This window comes from Dromaius novaehollandiae, chromosome 1 (genome assembly GCF_036370855.1).
Source record: "Dromaius novaehollandiae isolate bDroNov1 chromosome 1, bDroNov1.hap1, whole genome shotgun sequence".
In the NCBI taxonomy this organism is placed as follows: domain Eukaryota; kingdom Metazoa; phylum Chordata; class Aves; order Casuariiformes; family Dromaiidae; genus Dromaius; species Dromaius novaehollandiae.
The window spans coordinates 194539646-194556741 of record NC_088098.1 but is presented as its reverse complement, the minus strand read 5'-3'; the positions used below and the strand labels follow the sequence as shown (position 1 = coordinate 194556741).

At 40.9% G+C, this 17096-nt stretch overlaps 2 protein-coding genes across 5 annotated transcripts in view; one reads left to right on the top strand and one right to left on the bottom strand.

The window, feature by feature from the left end:
- Positions 1-623: 623 nt before the first annotated feature.
- ZAR1L (zygote arrest 1 like) lies at positions 624-2613 on the bottom strand. The gene is made up of 4 exons (XM_026108933.2): positions 2005-2613; positions 1563-1655; positions 1344-1418; positions 624-891 (listed from the first exon to the last, which is right to left on the bottom strand). The coding sequence occupies exons 1-4, from the start codon at positions 2611-2613 to the stop codon at positions 748-750; spliced, it is 921 nt and encodes a 306-aa protein (XP_025964718.1). The 3' UTR covers positions 624-747.
- A 4743-nt stretch (positions 2614-7356) lies between these two features.
- The window catches only part of BRCA2 (BRCA2 DNA repair associated), a 39619-nt gene continuing 29879 nt past the window's right edge, over positions 7357-17096 (top strand). For 2 of the 4 annotated variants that reach the window (XM_026108842.2, XM_026108841.2), the window contains exons 1-9: positions 7703-7862; positions 8546-8640; positions 9452-9703; positions 11781-11877; positions 12736-12788; positions 12874-12914; positions 13003-13114; positions 14791-14846; positions 15733-15835. In XM_026108842.2, coding sequence (XP_025964627.2) covers positions 7861-7862; positions 8546-8640; positions 9452-9703; positions 11781-11877; positions 12736-12788; positions 12874-12914; positions 13003-13114; positions 14791-14846; positions 15733-15835 — 811 coding nt within the window. In that variant the 5' untranslated portion in view covers positions 7703-7860. Of the gene's footprint in view, positions 7560-7702; positions 7863-8545; positions 8641-9451; positions 9704-11780; positions 11878-12735; positions 12789-12873; positions 12915-13002; positions 13115-14788; positions 14847-15732; positions 15836-17096 lie in introns of those variants that run through there. The other 2 variants (XM_026108843.2, XM_064504945.1) reach the window with 2 other exon arrangements.

Below are 17096 nucleotides of genomic sequence, written 5' to 3'. Positions count from 1 at the left end.
CCTCAAAGCTTCTGTGCAACAAAGCTAGCTTAAGCAGATTTTGTCCCTGTACAAGCACATCCAGTTACTCCCTTTAGTTATATGTAGGCCAGCTACAGTAGAAATACCTTACAGAACCAGCAAGCCTTTGGGGCAGAAACCTGTCCTTAAGGCAAAGGGCAGAAGCTTGTCCTGGATATTGAGACATTAAGCCTAGGGGATTTGTTAACCACCTCCCAGTTACCACAGCTGGAAAGATTTCCCCCACACCTACACTCCAAAGTGCATTAAGCTTTGTTTTTCCTCTTAGGAACATAACTGTTCTGGTGAGCAGTCATTCATTGGGGCATGCCACTGTAGCACAAGCTCCAAGAGACATTCATATTTACCATAGGCTTTGTTCCCCATAGTATTATCCATATGTTCAACAATAGTTCAGTATTCAGAGTGAAGAGAGAACAGATTTGTTATAGCAGACTATTTTACACTACCTAAAGAAATACTAAAAGCAAAAGCCATTTGCTTTAGGAAATCAAATATGTTTTGTTTCCTTCCAGATTATTTCCCTACACATCACAGCAAGATGAACTAAGGGGTAACAAATTAGTGCAAACTTTTATTGAATTTTATTTACAATATGTATACAGTAAAGTTAAATATTTTATAAATAATACAAAATTCTTAATCCATTATCCAATGCCAGGTCAAAAGCCTAAAGTCAAAACATTGCAAAGGACTGACAAAGTGCAAAACAAAAGGGTACATGGATCAGACAATGTATTTGAAGCTGTAAGTGTTATCACAGGACAGCCTCTTGCCTTTGCAGCGGCCACAAAGTTCTTGGCGATGAGGTCTCTTGAGATCAATGTGTCTTTTCTTCTGGGGGCAGGAACAACGAGTCTTGGAACAGGTCTTAAGAAAGATGACATTTTATTATTGGCAGGTAAGAGTTGGCCATTTCATGCTAGATTGACATTTGGTTTCCCCTTAATCACAGGGACACATTTTACCCAATATGCTCAAAAGAGCTTACACTGTGAAAACCCCGCAGAGTTTAGCTATAAAAACCCTCTCATCCAGAAGCTCAGAAATATATGTGTCAAAACCCTAACCCTATGTGTAGTTAGGTATAACACCATATGAACAGAATGCAGTTGATTTAAACAACTTGCAAGAAGCAGCCTTACAGTGTTACGCTATTCCCAAATAATGCTTCCTAGTAATGGGATGAAAGCAAGTTCTGGCACTGCCTTCTTCCAGCTAAAACCAGCATCAAGTTCAGCAACAGTAAATTATTAAAATCTGCATTAAAATATATGGCAAGCTCAGGCAGTCTTACAAGGGTACAGAAGTTTGTAACTTACCTGGCACTGGATAGCTTCCACTCTATAGGGATTGAAGCCCTTTTGGCATTTGCGACAGAGCTGCTTAAAGTATACCTAAGAAACAAGTTCTCAGTTACCATAGAGATTTATTCAGGCATTCCTATACAGTTGCCCTAAATTCATGCAAAAACATCCAATCTGGCACAGCTTTGGTGTCAAGTTTCAGAAGCAAGGAAATGCTTGTTTTACGTTAACTACCTTGTTACTTCCAGAAATGCACCAGACATAGGCACTCTCCCATCTGGTCTTGCAGTCTTTGCAGTGGAAGTAGCCATACTTCTGCTCCAAGAACTGCAGAAAGAAAGTGCACTCAGCAGCCTCCATCATTGCAAGAACACCAGGCCCAGCTCCTTCATTACACCACCGTTTCTCACAGGCAGGAGGCTGCTGCTGCCACCACCACAGGAGAGCAAGGGCCAGAGTCCCCACAGGGATGATTGACACTAACGGAAGGGGGACATAGACCTGATGGGGAAGCCAGGCTGGGGACCACCATGCCTTCTGCCACCCAGGAGCCAGTTTCCTTCCAGCCCAATCCAGGGTTCACCCCCTTGCCCAGCGCAGGCTGTGCCAAGCCCCCAGCCACCGCCACCCCCACCCCCAGGCCCCACACCAGCCCAGGACTCCTGGCACTGCACACCTGGAAGGCAGCCCGCCGGCTGGGGGCCACAAGCTCCTCCTGCGGGGCCTCTGCCTGCTCCTCGTGCTGTGGGGCAGCCTCTGCCTGACCCTCCTGTTGCTCTCCACTGCCATCCTTGGCCTTCTGCTCCTCAGGAGTTGTGGCTGTTGCTGCCTGGCTCTTCCCTTGGGGCCCTGCAGCCTCAGGCAGCGTGAAGAGGCGACGGTCCAGCACAGGTGAGTAGAGCGCAAGGGGCCCACGGGCACGGAGGGCAGCAGGGCTGAGGGGGCAGCTGGTGGGCAGCGTGCGTGGCCCCAGCGAGCACTGCACAGCGACGTCAGCCCGTGGGTTCACTTGCACACCCACCTCCTTGGTGTTGGCCCGGCGCAGCCGTGGCGTCAGCCCCGGGCTCACCTGTGACAGCAAGGCCTTGAGCTGGGCCCGCCGGTAGCTGTCAAGGTAGTCAGCAGGCATAGGGGTCGGGGGACCCCCGAGGAAGGGGCTGATACCACTGCTCTTGCTCTGCTTCCAGCTGGGCTGCTTCAGCACTGGGTCCCTGCCACGGCTTGGTGTGAGGCTGCTCCTGAAGCCCTGGTAGGCACTGAAGGGGGGATAGACAAAGCTCTCCATGACTGCACCCAGAGGAAAGTTAGCCCTGCTTGTCTCCCTGCCGTGCCTTTATCTTGTCTGGAGAGCTGCTGTTAATTGTTGCTAATTGATGGGGCGATTGGCCTGGGCTGGGTGGGGCTGGCCCAGGGGCTGTTTGCAGGGTTGCAGGCCCACACTCACCTCAGCCCTCTGTGCTTACTCCTGCTTTGCAGAGCTAAACCTGGACTTCATGTGTTTCCAAACACAAGGTGGGGGAAGCCTGGGTACATGGGTTTGCATTAAGGCAGTCATGCACAGGATTTCCTATTCTTATCTAATCAGGATCTTTGTAAAAGGTGGAGACTTTTTCAGAGCTAACCTATAACCAAGAAACATGTGGAGATTCTGTGTGAACCACTAAGTACACATAGGCTGCTCTGCTTCTAGAGGCCTTTACCTGCAATTTCAGGTAGAAAATACAGTGACAGGGTTAGAGGATGCAATGACAAATCCAGTGCTGAGTAAAGTCTTAATTGTTTGGGGAGCTGCAAATTGGAAAAAAGCTTGACAGAGCTGTGTTAGCTCTGGTAAGTAATAAGCACTCAAAAAGTAGCACAAGTCTGGAAAACCCTGTGAAGATGAATAGATGCAGTTCATCCATATCTGGGACAACCACAGCTTTTACAGATATGGCAAGTCTGCAGCTCTGCTTGCTCATAACTCCTTCTGTTTACTGACTTAAAAAAAAAGGTGGGTTAGGATACTAAGAAGGCCTGGATAAACTAGGTCCCGTCACACACAAGCAAGCAAAGAATGCAGGCAATTAAATCTTTGGAAAGAAGTTTTTAGTCATTACTGAAAGGTTTGAACACCCTCATTGCCCCACTACTTAGGGATTGTCTACACACAGCCTTTCTATCAACCATACTGGTCCAGGAAAAGATGGAATATGCTTCTGTTCGTACAGCACTCCAGAGGGAAAGCAGTTATACAGGGATAAGTGACTTAATACCTGTATAATGAAATAAATTATACAAATATAAGTATTTATATATTAGACAAGTAGTCCACCTTCCATAATTACATCACTTTAGTTATGTCATTTCTTAAGTAATTTGTTAAAATCACATAATTAAGTCATGTAAACCATGTATGTGGGTCTTTAGAGACTGCTGGGTCCCAAAATCCCTGGACTTGCTGGGATATTAAATATTTTCTTTGGGTGGCTCTTCATGACAGAGAATGGTAGATAAACACCTCCTTTGACTTCTGATGTTGTTGAGACTGGGATAACTACTATGTATCAAAACTTACTCATATTTTTACAAAACAATTGCAAATCACCAGCTCTAGATGATAGGTATTTAAAATTCTGAATGAACTTAAGTATTTAATAGGAACACATCTAATACAGATACCCAATCTGTCATAAAATAGTTAAAAGCCTACTACAGTGATAAAAGGCAGTTAAAGGCAAATGCCACAATTTGGAAAAGCTCTAGAATTGTTAACGGTTATCAATGAGTGTTTTTGTCTGCACGTAAGAAATCACTTGAAATGTTTGTTAAAATATAGTATTGTTGAAAAATCAGAACATGGCAGTTTCTAAAAGGCAGTGTTTTTTATAAAAGCATTGCATTATAAAATTCAACAGGTCAGCAAGGTAGAGGCTAGAGAAGATGATGTCTTTAAACTTTCCCAACTTATCTGAAAAAAATCTTTTCAAGTGTCTGATATAATACTTGGTCAGCAACAACTTGGTCAGTTTTATGGATCGAAAATGGGTTAAGATTCAGGAAACACTTGAAGTACATGGTCAAGATTCATCACAGTTAATAGCAAGATGGCTCAAGGCTCCCCCTGACGTTTGGTGTTTTCAATGCCTTATCTGCATCAACTCAAAGGAATAAACAGGACATCAGGATGGCCAGTTAAGGTAAAGCTTATGACTGCAGTGTGGCTGTGGGACGTGCCACCAGAGCGGCGTCCAGGATTCTTTCGCATTCCGGGGTTAGTTGTACTGAACTCGAGAGATCATCATCTGTCAAGTGTGAGAATTTATTAGGGCTGAGAGGTTATAACAAAGCTAACCGTATAGCAAAGCTAGAAGTAGAACTGAAAAAATATATATATATCAGAGCTCCATGGTTAAATCATGGGTGTGCGATACAGCAACCACTCTCGCCCCTACTGGCCACCCCTCCGGTCTAATTTTTCCCCAGTTTCTCCTCACCACACCATTGACATCAGGGGCATCCCCGCTGACGGGCAGGTCCTCAAGTCCACAGGCCAGCTAACTGTGGGTCCGAGTCCACACCAAGCATATGTGGCTTACTCCCTTTTCTACCCAGTCAGAACAATGCCAGGCCACAGCCATACCAAGGCTGCACGGCTGCAGTCAATAACAGTACACACATCAGCAGGTGACCTCCTGCTCAGCCCGAACACTGCTGGTCGTGTAACAACACGCCCATTAGCAGGTCGTTCTGTGGGGAATGGCTTCATAGCAGAGATGTCTATGGTGGGGGTCTGCGGTGTCACTTCTCCTTTGTCTGGACTTGTCAATCATGGGGTCATTACAGGGTGTGCCCCCAGGCTGCAGCAACCCCACAGCGTGGTGGCGCTGGCCGTGATGCCCCCGGGGTTTGTTTACTCTCGGGGAGCGCCCCGGAGCAAAACCCTCTTCTGTGGGCTGCACCAGCCGGTGTCCCATGCTTGCCTGTGTGGTGCGTGTCAGGCTGAAAAAACAAAGAATAACTTATTAGGATGCCTTAGGAATGGGATGGAGAATAAAACAGAAACAATATGCCATCACACAGATCAATGGTATGGCTTCTTCTACAGTCTTATGGGAAGAACCAATTACTGCACCTCCAAAGGCAGAAAGAGAAGGAAAGAACAACTGCAGAAATAGAAGGAGGTTTAAGAAGTTCACTAGAAGGTTGACTAACATCGAAAAATTATCATGGGAAGAAACACTGGAGAAGGTGACACATGAGTAAACGTGATAAAATTGTGTGAAATATTGACTCATATGGGGAGATAGGTAGAAACTCTTTTATAACACAAGAGTAGGATATCCAACTAAAATGACAGCTGACAAATTCAAATTTGATAAAGAATTTTCCACCCTAACTTTTAGTTATGAATTCATTGCTGAGGCCAAGAATTTGTCAGGTGTCAAAATGTGTCCAGTTCTGGGCTCCCCAGCACAAGAGAGACATGGAACTACTGCAGCGAGTCCAGCGTAGGGCTACGAAGATGATTAGGGTACTGGAGCATCTCCCCCATGAGTACAGGATACGAAAGCTGGGCCTGTTTAGCCTGAAAAAGAGAAGACTGAGAGGGGATCTTATCAATGTATACAAATATCTTCAGGGAGGATGGGGCCAGACTATTTTCAGTGGTCCCCAGCGACAGGACAAGAGGCAACAGGCGCAAACTGAAACATAGGAAGTTCCACCTAAATATGAGGAAAAACTTCTTTACTGTGAGCACTGACTTTACTGACAGAGCACTGAACAAGTTGCCCAGAGAGGTTGTGGACTCTCCTTCTCTGGAGATATTCAAAAGCCGTCTGGGCAGAGTCCTATGCAATGTGCTCTAGGTGACCCTGCTTGAGCAGGGAGGATGGACTAGATGATCTCCAGTGGTCCCTTCCAACCTCAGCCATTCTGTGGTTCTGTGAAAATGGGAATGGACACGTATGTGTCATATATTCGCTTTTATAATAATACTAATAACTTTTGGAAAGGATTTAAAATCTTATGGTGGAAGACCTACAAGAACATCTAAAAGGATTAGTTTGAGACCTTCAGAGGCAATGATACGCCATCACAGTACTTCTGTGTACTGTGAGACTGCTGGAGCCTTTCTTTGGGACATCAATGCCACCCACTGTCCAACAGGAAGCTGAAATATGTGAACCTTGAATGTGATGCTATGTTTCTCATGTATCAAGGGGTGCGTGAATTAAAAAAGGCAGCTGACATTTGGATTAGAATACAGGGATTGCTGAGTGAGATCTCTTGAATATAAAGCAGGGATAACATCTAGTCAGCAAGGCATTTTCAGGGGGAGGTGGTGGGAGAGGAGTCATCTTCAGACACTGCAAATTCATAATTTTTTTCTTTGTACTTAAATTGACTTTTGTCCTTCATAATGAAACTTTCACAGGACTGCTGTTATATAATTCTTTTATACAACCCTTTATCAAAGAAAAGAAAATCCTCTTTCAGAAGAATTAACAAAGGAAAAGATTTTCTGGCGTCTGCTACTGTTGTAAGAGCCTGGGCAGAGATTTTTTATCCCACTGAGCTGTAGTGCCATCAGGAAAGAATTAATTCCATAGTTAATCCAGTATTGAGATGATACAAAGCAGATGTGCCACCATGTGTAGAAGGATAAGGTCTTTGTCACATGGACAACACTCCCTTTGTGAACTGAATCAGCCACAGAGGAAAAACATTTACAAAGGACATCGAACTCCATCTTGTAATGCAGGCACTTGTATCATGAGAACAGAACCGTAATGCTGGCGTTTTCTTACTTTGGGGGGCTTAATTTGAAATCTCAGCTATAACATAGCGCCCTAATGAAATGCCTCAGCCGTCTAACAGAGAAACCCAAGCGGGCGGCGATCGCGCCGGGCCCGCCCCGCAGCGGCGGGATCAGAGCGAGGGGTTGAGCGGCGGCCGCCCCGGCCGCACTAAGGACAGACGGCCGTTACCCGCCTCCCGCCCCTCCCGTCCCCGCCTCTCCCCTCCCGCCCGACGTAGCAGGCGGGGCAGCGGCGGGCCCTAGTGCGCAGGCGCCGGGGCATTTGGCGCCAAGCTTTGAGCGCCGCGGTGGGCGCGCGCGCGGTTCGGTGGGGCCCAGCGGACGCCCCACGCCCACGCCCACGCCCACGCCCACGCGCGCCGCGCCGCGCCGCCCCGCCCCGCCCCGCGCGCCAGGCGATGCTGTGGGCGCGGTGCCGCCGGAGGGAGGTAACTGCCCTGCGCGAGGGGCGCCGCAGCCCGTCCGGGGGCTGCCCGGGACCCGGGGGCGCTGCTCCCCGTGGGGGGAGCGTCTCCCGGTGCGCTGTGGGGATTTAAGCCTGCTCGGGGCCCCCGCCCGCCGCTGCGCCTTTCCCTTCCGGCGGCTGTGGCGCTTCCAGGCAGGAGGGGTTGGATCTGCCCTCCGCGAGGACGCCGCGGGCTGCTGTGGTAACTGCGCAGGCGAAAGCCCCCTCAGCGTGGAAGTGTTGGTTTCCTGGCACAACCTTTCCATAAGCACGTGTGGGGAGCAATGTAAATAGGTCCCTTTGCCTTATGACGTGTACTTGTGAAGTAACTTTTAATTAATTTCTTGTTACTGTTTTATGAGAGTATTTACCCATCTCCAAAAGCACGCTTTTCCTTTCATTTTGATAAGCGAGGTGTGTGTAAGGTATCCATCGCAAAGGAAACTGGTTTTACAGTGAAAAGAATAAAATGCATCGTGAAGGAAAGGTGTTCAAATAAAGTAAACAGAAAAATGCCTTCCTAAGGCAATCTTACCAATAGTTGCTTTTTTTAAAAAAAATCATGAAACTGGCAAAATCTGCTCAACTTGAAAGCAACTTTGAACCAAAGTCTTGGCACGTGGTTGTAAGAGTCTAGATGCAATGGTATATATTCTATCCTCACATATAGTAGTGTGAGTATATTTAAAATATCTTGAAAGCATTATGCCCATACCATCTTGTTTTTCTTCTGTATTTGCTCAGTTCTTCTATTTTCTCCTATATAATTCCCTTTACTTTTTTTGTCTGTTGTTTTCATGGTTTGTCTATTGTTATGAATGAATACGTACATCATGGTCCTGAAGCTAACAAGTTGGTATATGACCCATGTACCACGAAGTGCAGGAAAGCAGGGTTAAGGCTTGTATTCCAATTCACTAGTGATATTAGAGTAGTACTGTTTGAAAGTGTTTTCCTGTTTCTTTTCAGGCTTTTTAGTAAGCATTCCAGTAATGATACGGATAAGAAAATGGCTTACAAACCAACTTTCTTTGAAATATTTAAGGCACAATGCAGTGAATCAGGTACGGTTTGACTAAAGTAAATAGTTTTTATCAGAGTTGCTTTAAGGATGTTGATATTTTGTAAGCATTTGCAGTGAGCTTTATGTCCCGTAGAAAAGCATTACTCAACTTGTTGCCTGCTCTGCTTGCCCAAAATCTGTATTCACTGTTACCCACTTTTTTATGTATTTCATTTAATTTTTATTTGTAGCATTTTTTATAAGGTATTCCCAATTGCTTCCATGTATTTGCTTTAGCTGTGTTTTTTTTATGTACCTGTGTATAGTCCAGGTTTAGTCTTTTGCCAAGTGCAGCTATAGTTTTATGATTTAATAATGTTAGAAGGAACCTCTGTAACTTGTCAGTCTGAGTACAATAAGATATAAACTAAAAGCCAGAAGTTTACTTTTAATTTTATATAAACTGGATATTTAATTGCTCTTTGGTTAGTTTCATTAATGGTCGTAGAATTATGGCAGACCTTCTTTTATACCTTGTCAACACCAGAGGTCATAGCTATCCAGAAACATGGTAATAAATAGAATTATGGCATTATGTTCAATATAGGCTCGTGTCCTGCATGGAACATTAGTTTTGCTATGATTATAAATAATTATGATGTGGTCTTAAGTTTATCATGCATAGAATGAATATTCCTATTTTATGTACTGGTTTAATGACATATAAACTCATACTTCTTACCGTTTGTAATTTGCGTGCCATTTGGCAGGTTCTCTCTCTCTCTCTCTCTCTCTCTCTCTCTCTCTCTCTCTCTCTCTTTTTTTTTTTTTTTTTTTTTTTAATGTGGTGATGTGTGTATTTTTCTTCATAGATTTAGGGCCTGTAAGTCTCAACTGGTTTGAAGAACTCAGCTCAGAAGCTCCCCCTTATGAGGCTAAATTGTTAGGAGAAATTGATGGTCATATTGGCTGGCTTGATCAAGCTTCTTTTAAAACTCCAAGGGCAAAACCTTCTACATACAGCCAGCTGGCTTCAACTCCACTAATTTTTAAAGAACACGGTACAGTATTGCCACCTTTTTATTCTCCTGGAACAGAACTGGATCAGAAAAAAATAGATGCAAGTGAGTAACTTTTAAAATAAGTTTATTTAAAGGCTTCTTGTGAGGTCTAGAAGAGAGAGACTTTTTTTACATTTTTATTTCTGTAGCTGACGACTTGTAATGTAATACAAATTCTGCAGTAGCAGTATTGATAACCAGAAAGATTATTAGGCTTCCTAAGCCCACCTGTAGAAATGTAGAATTGATCTTAATGAGTTTAGTCTTGCAATGACCTGATAATGTATCCATACAGGCAAAGATCAGTGTAGAAAAGATATTGACCTTGTCCTAATGCTCTAAATAATGTTAATATAAGGAGTATATAAGCTTGTTAGTGTAACTTGGTAACTGAGGATGAAAATGAATTTTACTAACAGTCTGACTTTTTGTCTGTCCTAAATGTAACTTGTGAACTAGCTCTGAAATATTTTCAAGAGAGAGAATATGATGCTTATCACACTGAAATACAAGGCAATCTGTAGGGCACTCCATTTTTTTTTTTGGAAAGATTCGGAAGAACTTAGCTCTTTGAGTCAGTAAAACTGTAATTGATGGAAAGAAGTCACATTTTTGCACTTGAAGAGAAAGAGTTCTACCACTTCTGCAGGACAGTTCTCATGACGCTATTTCCAAACCCCAAGTACATTGTGAAAGTACGTGTCACTCTTCGCTCCTTTTTGATGTACCTGCAAGTTGTAGTATCTATCCTTCTTGGACAAATAAGTTGGACAAATGCCATCCTTTGACAAATAAGAATCTTTTCTATGGAGGAATTTCTAACTCCATTCCCACAATATCCGTTTTGTACATCTACTTTGTGTGTGTCCTCGTTAGCAATGAGATAAGCTTTTCTAGATAGGTCACAGATGAACATAAGACTCTCCTAATTATAGGACTTGTTTTTAGATCCTGAAGTGAAGGCTTTAAAGGTGTTGAATGGTGCTGCTGTTCGCATGCACCTTATAACAGTGTTTCCATAGACTGTTGTTACGCTGTTATATCTCCTAAGTTTATTGCCAGACTTCTGCTCAACTTACACTTAGCTGAAAATACTTCTTCCACCTTTGCCTATTTAGACTTTTACAGTGTTAAGTCCCTGCTGAATTCTCAATAGCATTTCATAGGATGTAAACAAAGGAACTTTTTCTGTTTTGAAATGGTTACTCTTGCTCTCTGTGTATGCAAATGCATGTATGTTTGTGCACCCTAATGATTACAGTCAAGAAAGACTGTCAAGAAAGTTTCTATACTTACCTGTGGGGCCACCCTGCAGCATGGCCTGTGTCATGGCCAACTGACTTATGAGCCTAGGTTTCCCTTCTGTGAAAACAAGAGTAGATGGAAGTGATGCACATCTTGATTTCGCCTTGGTATGGTACTGGGATGTAGCCATGCTGTTGTGCGTGTGGACTCAGGAACTCGGAAGCAGTCAGAGATGCAGAAACATAGGTGTAATTTCTGAGATAGAAATTGTTTGGAAATTTTTAAGTAGGAATTCTTTGAGTTGGTGCATATTCATGTGAGAGGTTCACTGTTCAAAGGGTTCTGCTTCTTTGGTGAGCATGCTTTCTCTTTTACCTAGAGATACATACCATACAAATGGTTCCAGAAAAAAATTTTTTAGCAATAGTTCCAGAAAAATTTTTTACGTTATGCTGTTCATTCGTATCAGGAAGTGTATGTCTTAAGTAAAGTTGAGGGAAAACTGATATGAATGCATGTTGGCATGTTTTGAGTTTCTCCTACAAATAACTTCTGCAATAACAAGAAGTGTACAACAGAGTATATCAACATTAAAATGGAATATATTACTTGAATAATATCTAGGAAATATACTGAAACAAGTATTTAACAAAAGAATAAGGTGGCAAAAGGAGTTACTTATTTTGGCCATGCATTTGAAATGTGTTTAGCATGGTTTTGATAGAGAATTTGAATATGTTCAGAACACTAGAAGAGAAGGTAGTATTAGATAATTTTTGGTACCAAAAGAAATCATGCTTTGCATATTTTTTAAAGCTTATCTTTAAACTTCAAAATCAAAGCTGTTATGTGTAGCTCTTCAAGGTTTTTTTGGTCATTATATTCTGTGTTCCAGGCAAAGAGAATTTGATTAGTCCAAGAATCATAAGAACAGAAGTAGATCAAGGAAATGAAATATTCGCTTCTCCTGTTCGTACCTGTTATGCTACTAGGTATGTTAAATATGTCAACACAAATTTAAAATAAAATGAATTTTAAACCAAAAGCAATCTTAAAACCACTGTATTTGACTGATAAAATTTTTCAGAGCAGTGGATAATCTTGCATATCTTCTTGTATGTTTATTATACTTACATGTTGCCAGGCAAGTTGAAAATAAAATGCTAGCTAATTTTTGAAAATTTCCATTCTTCGGTGTTCTTCCTTTTGTTTTTTACACTCTTTAACAGCTGGCATAAGAGAATTGTTAACGTTATTTCACTTTCCCAAATACTCAACATCTAATGCAGGCAATAGTAGTAGTAACATATCATGTGCTTCTAATGTAGTAATTTGTAATGCTGTTCATAACATTTACAGGGATCTTCTTTAGTAATATTCTCACTTTCTACAATAAATATATATTTTTCAGATAAATCTGCTCAAACTGCTCATGTTGATTAAAAAGAATAATCAAACTAATTCTCTAATTCAATCCAATTAATTGAGCCAATTTCCATAGTTTCATACAGCATGTTAAGAAATGTGTAGACAGATTGTATTGAGATTTAGTATACAGTTTATAAGACCAGTCATCATTAAAAATGAACATATTTTACAAAGGAGGCATTTTACAGCTTGAAATAAAATTACCATGAAGTTTAAAATATTGACTGGTGGTTCAGAAAGACGCACAACACAGGAGAGGAAATTTACATTTTATTTGTGAGGGCAAAAGTTATGCCTGAAAAAAGAAAATAAAGGGAATGGTATAATTTATTGTACATAATGTCTGGTATCAATATTTACTGTTCTTATTTTCAGAAGTTGAGAAGTGGAATTAATATTTTTTATTTGGCTTTGTTCTGTAGTCCGACTGTTTTAAGGAATACTTGCCGGACTCCACAGAGAAGTAATATTCCAGGTGTGTATTTTCATTGTTTAATTTTACAAAATATTTGATATCTATAGATATAAATTACATATTCTTATTACTTAATGCTTTTTAGGACCATATGGAAGCTTGTTTTGCACACCAAAACTTTTGGAGGTAAATATTTATTCCTGTGTTTTGTTTTCTTTTTCTGAGTGGTATGTTTAGAATTTTGTGTAGAAATAATTGTTAAATATATTTCTAGATCAGAACTCCAAAACGTATTTCTGAAAGTCTGGGAGCAGAAGTGGATCCAGATATGTCCTGGTCAAGTTCTTTAGCCACACCTCCAACACTTGGCGCAACTGTGATAATAGGTAATTCTGATAATGAATAGTTGTTAAGGGTTAAAAACTGTTCTGTTTTTGTCAAGAAAATTCAAACGTGCCTGTTCTTCTAGCGTCAAAAAGACAAAACTCTTACAGCAATGCTCAGTGGGTGACTTTAAACAATGTCACTCTAAAAGGAAGAAATTAAATGTGTAATTGCTTTCAAAAGTTTTCTTTCTTTGTATAAGCAGTTAGGGAATAGAAAATTAGAATTAACATAGCAAAGCATAGGAAGAGGATTAGATAGTGTTTGCTTTTATTTGCACCATCACAAAGCAAGATACCATTATGTCAAGTTTAAGTCATGTTGAGTATATTTATGATGTCCAAGGATATAGTTTGTCAAGCAGCTTTCCAGCAACAGCACTGGCTTCAGCATTTCAAGCTCTCTCACTATCCTCACTGTTGTACTCCAGCAGTGAAGCAGATTTGGATACTGATCCAACTGAAAAACAGTTTTTCCTAGATTATTCAGACAGAGCAATTCCTGGATCTCATTTACTGCACAGCTGCACAAACAATTGTGCCAGCGTAATAGAGGATGAAAATGAGTGGGTGATGACTGTTAAATGGCATAGCCACTGAATATCAAGCTTCGACCTAAGGTTTTGCCCTAAGTGGAATTTGTGTGTGATAAACAGGCAAAACAAAATTTGACTTTATGACTTGATGATGAAAACCCTTGAGAAAATGCAAAGACTTGGATGTTGGCTTCTATCATGAGTATTTTTTTTTTAATTAATTTATTATTACTAAATTGTCACAGTATGAAGTGCATGACTAAGAATGCATTCTGGGAGTCCCCTCTCTAAGCAGGGATGGGCTACTGAATTGTGCCATTCACAGGGCTAATGAAATGTGCCATTTTGCATGTTCATGGCTTTGGAATAATGTGACTTGAAAAGGAAGTCTGGGGAAACTAACCCTAGCTTAGAGAGACTCCTGGGACATGAGTTGTGATTTGAACCCTCTTTCTCATTCTGTCACTTTCTGGATGAGCGTAGTATTTTATACTCATGATGCCCACTTTCTGTCATCAGTCACCTGTAAAAGGAAAGAGTGAGAAAGAATAAGTTGTTTGGCTGCCTAAACAGAAGGGTTCAAGTTACTAATCTTAATAGCACACAGGAATCTAGATGCCATGTCAGCAAAAGGTGATATTTCAAGATACTGCTCTTTAACAATCTTAAAAATGGGGTTTACACTCTCCTTTTGTAATAAAAATGATACAGATATCACTGCTGTTGCAGAGGGGAGCCAAGGAAAAATCAAATTCTTGACAGTGGCTTGAAGTATTTATCCAGATCATGTGACGGAAGAAAATTAGGGAGCAGTGCCATGAATAACGGCTGGAAAGGGTGATGGGGGGCTCAGAGTTGTAACCGCTGCACCTGCATAGCAGCAGCCACGTTCTATGATCAAGGGTGTTTTACGCTGTTACAGAACTGCAAGTATATGGTATCTCTTAGCAGAGAATCTCACCTGTAAGTGCTTTTAGCTAAGCTTGCAGTTAATCTTTAGGGAGCTATTTTGTTAGTTTATAGATTTCAGTTGCATTTAAAATATTCAAAAGAAAAACCCTCTCAAAACTTCAGCTGTATTTGAACACTCTCAGCCAATCACCTAAGAACAAATGAATTGACTTGTCTATCTTTCTTCTAAAGCTAGAGAGAATGATTCTATTTCTGAAGTAAAGCGACAAGATGAAGGCTCTGAGATAGTAAGTAGATTTAAGAGCTATGCTATTCTTTAATTACACTTAAGCTATTTAGTTACATACTCAAATTCCTTAAGCCTAAAATAAAAAATTCTGTCACTTTGATTCTAGGCTCTCTTATCTGGCTATTTTTAAAACTCACTGTTCACGAAACTAAGCTTGCAAAACCTGGCTGTAGGCTATGCTTTCAGAGATACAACCCCTTTGAGGACTTTTATTTCCTTCTTAACTTGGATTCAGCGGCAGTGTGAGTCATTCAAACAGAAATCAACTCTAGGAACATCAATATGCTACTTTGCTGTAGGACTGTTAGTTCCTGTGTTTTCCTCCCTTTTTGTCAAAGTTGAGAGTTGTTGTTTGCCTTGTATTGTCAAATAAGCTCTTGTGCTCAACCACTACACCAAGAGTTAAAATTGAGTATTAATTTCAATTCTTTTATTTTGTTAGGAAAGAGAGAGGTCCTGCAGAATTGTAATTTTACTCTGTACATGTGAACACTTAATGATTATTGAGACTGAAAACCAAGGGCAGTGCTAATGGGATTCAGTTATGGATTTACATTTCATTCTTACTACCTGAAACTTCACAGTTAACAAACCAACTGTTGCAAGTTAAAATAACCTTTCTTCTTCTTGTAGTTCCTTCTTGTTTTGAGTGGCTTATTTATAATAAACTACTGAAATCATTCACTGCCCTTGAATTGGTTGCAGAATTATCAGCTTGCTTATTTTCAAGATATTCAACTTCCCTGCAAAAATATGCTACATTTTATTTTAAGGAGTGCAGAATTACTCATATTATAGTAAATGTTTAGGGTTATATGCTTTAATGTTAAGGTGACCCTTACCGATATGCAATGTATGTAACAGCTTGACTCTTGGGTTTATAGGTTTCACATAATTTTTTCTCCAAACATGATAAATGTCCTGGGAGGAGTGATACAAGTATACAGTCCATACCAGAGGCAATAAAGCTAAATGCTGAAGATTTTGGTAAATATTCATGCTTTACTACTGTTACTTGGCATTTTGTGAAGCAAGACTGAGGATGAAGTTGTGTTACATGATTTGAGCTAATCTTACAGTTTATTTCCTCTGCCAGTTGTGTATTCCCACCTCCTAAATTGATTCTACTTGTAAAACTAATCTTGCCATAAAAAAGGGAATCAATTTCTGATAGGTCAGTGAATTAGATAAAGTTACCATGCTGTTGGATAACCAGATTGGTACTGATGTAAGTAAAGGGGAGTGACTGTCTGGAAGTGAGAGCTGGGAGGGGAAAACAGGTCCAGGCTGAAGGGGGAGCAAGACTACTATTTCTGGCTATCAGGTTGGTTTATCTTTATCATGCAGTTTAACCCTAACACTCATCATTATGTGGTGTGCATACTTTTTAATCTTGCTATTCTTTCTTCGTTTCATCTTTTGTAGTTCAAAACATGAAAATCCTTTAGTAAAAAGGAATGTTATCCTTTTTAATAAATCAGAAAATACTTTGCCAACAAAAACTGTTTTCATAGTATGTTCTTAGAACATGTTAGTGAAGAAGAATAAACATACACTTCAGTTTGGCTCTCACGTTTTTACTGAGAAATGTTGGCAGAAGAGAAGGATATTAACAGAGAACTTTGTTCGAGATGTATGGGTGTTGTAGAGATACACATGGGATAGATGGGAAGCTGAATCCTTGGGATTGTATGTCTCCTTAGGCTGCCCTAAAATATTGTCACTAAACATAAAGATTGCAAAAGAATCAGTTCAAGGATTGACAAGGAGGGCTAAGAGTACTGAGATCAGGAAACATCTTTGCTTGCAGAGAGATGTGTGCTACTGTTCTTGTATTTTAGTTTCAAACATGAAGGAAGAGAGACATATTGGCGGTAAACATAAGTAGTCTATGGTCAGTATAATACTTACAGAAGTGAAGGACAAATTGATGCCCTGTGCTGTTTTCCAAAATACCTTATCACAGCCCATAATACAGTAGAAAAGCCTACTTAAAATGTCTGTAGTAAAAAGAACAGGAAGAAGGAACTGTGGCCTTTAAAGTTCACAGTAATGTTTGTAAATGATTATTTTTCTGCGTCTTCCCCTTCTGATAACATTTAAGTTGGCATTCAAAGATACAATGTTGAAAGAAAGGTAGTTTTGTTGACAGATGATTACAGGGTGAAAGGATGTGGGCACAGAATTTACTCCAGAGGAATGCACTTCTAATCTGGGAAAAGGACTTGCAGCCTCAATCTGCAGTGTT

Excerpts from the sequence above, each read along its gene's own strand:
- ZAR1L (XM_026108933.2), bottom strand. The coding sequence starts at position 2,613 with ATGGAGAGCTTTGTCTATCCCCCCTTCAGTGCCTACCAGGGCTTCAGG. Across the intron at positions 1,656-2,004 it reads GCCGGCGGGCTGCCTTCCAG|TTCTTGGAGCAGAAGTATGG; the intron begins GTGTGCAGTGCC and ends TTCTTTCTGCAG. Across the intron at positions 1,419-1,562 it reads GCATTTCTGGAAGTAACAAG|GTATACTTTAAGCAGCTCTG; the intron begins GTAGTTAACGTA and ends CTTGTTTCTTAG.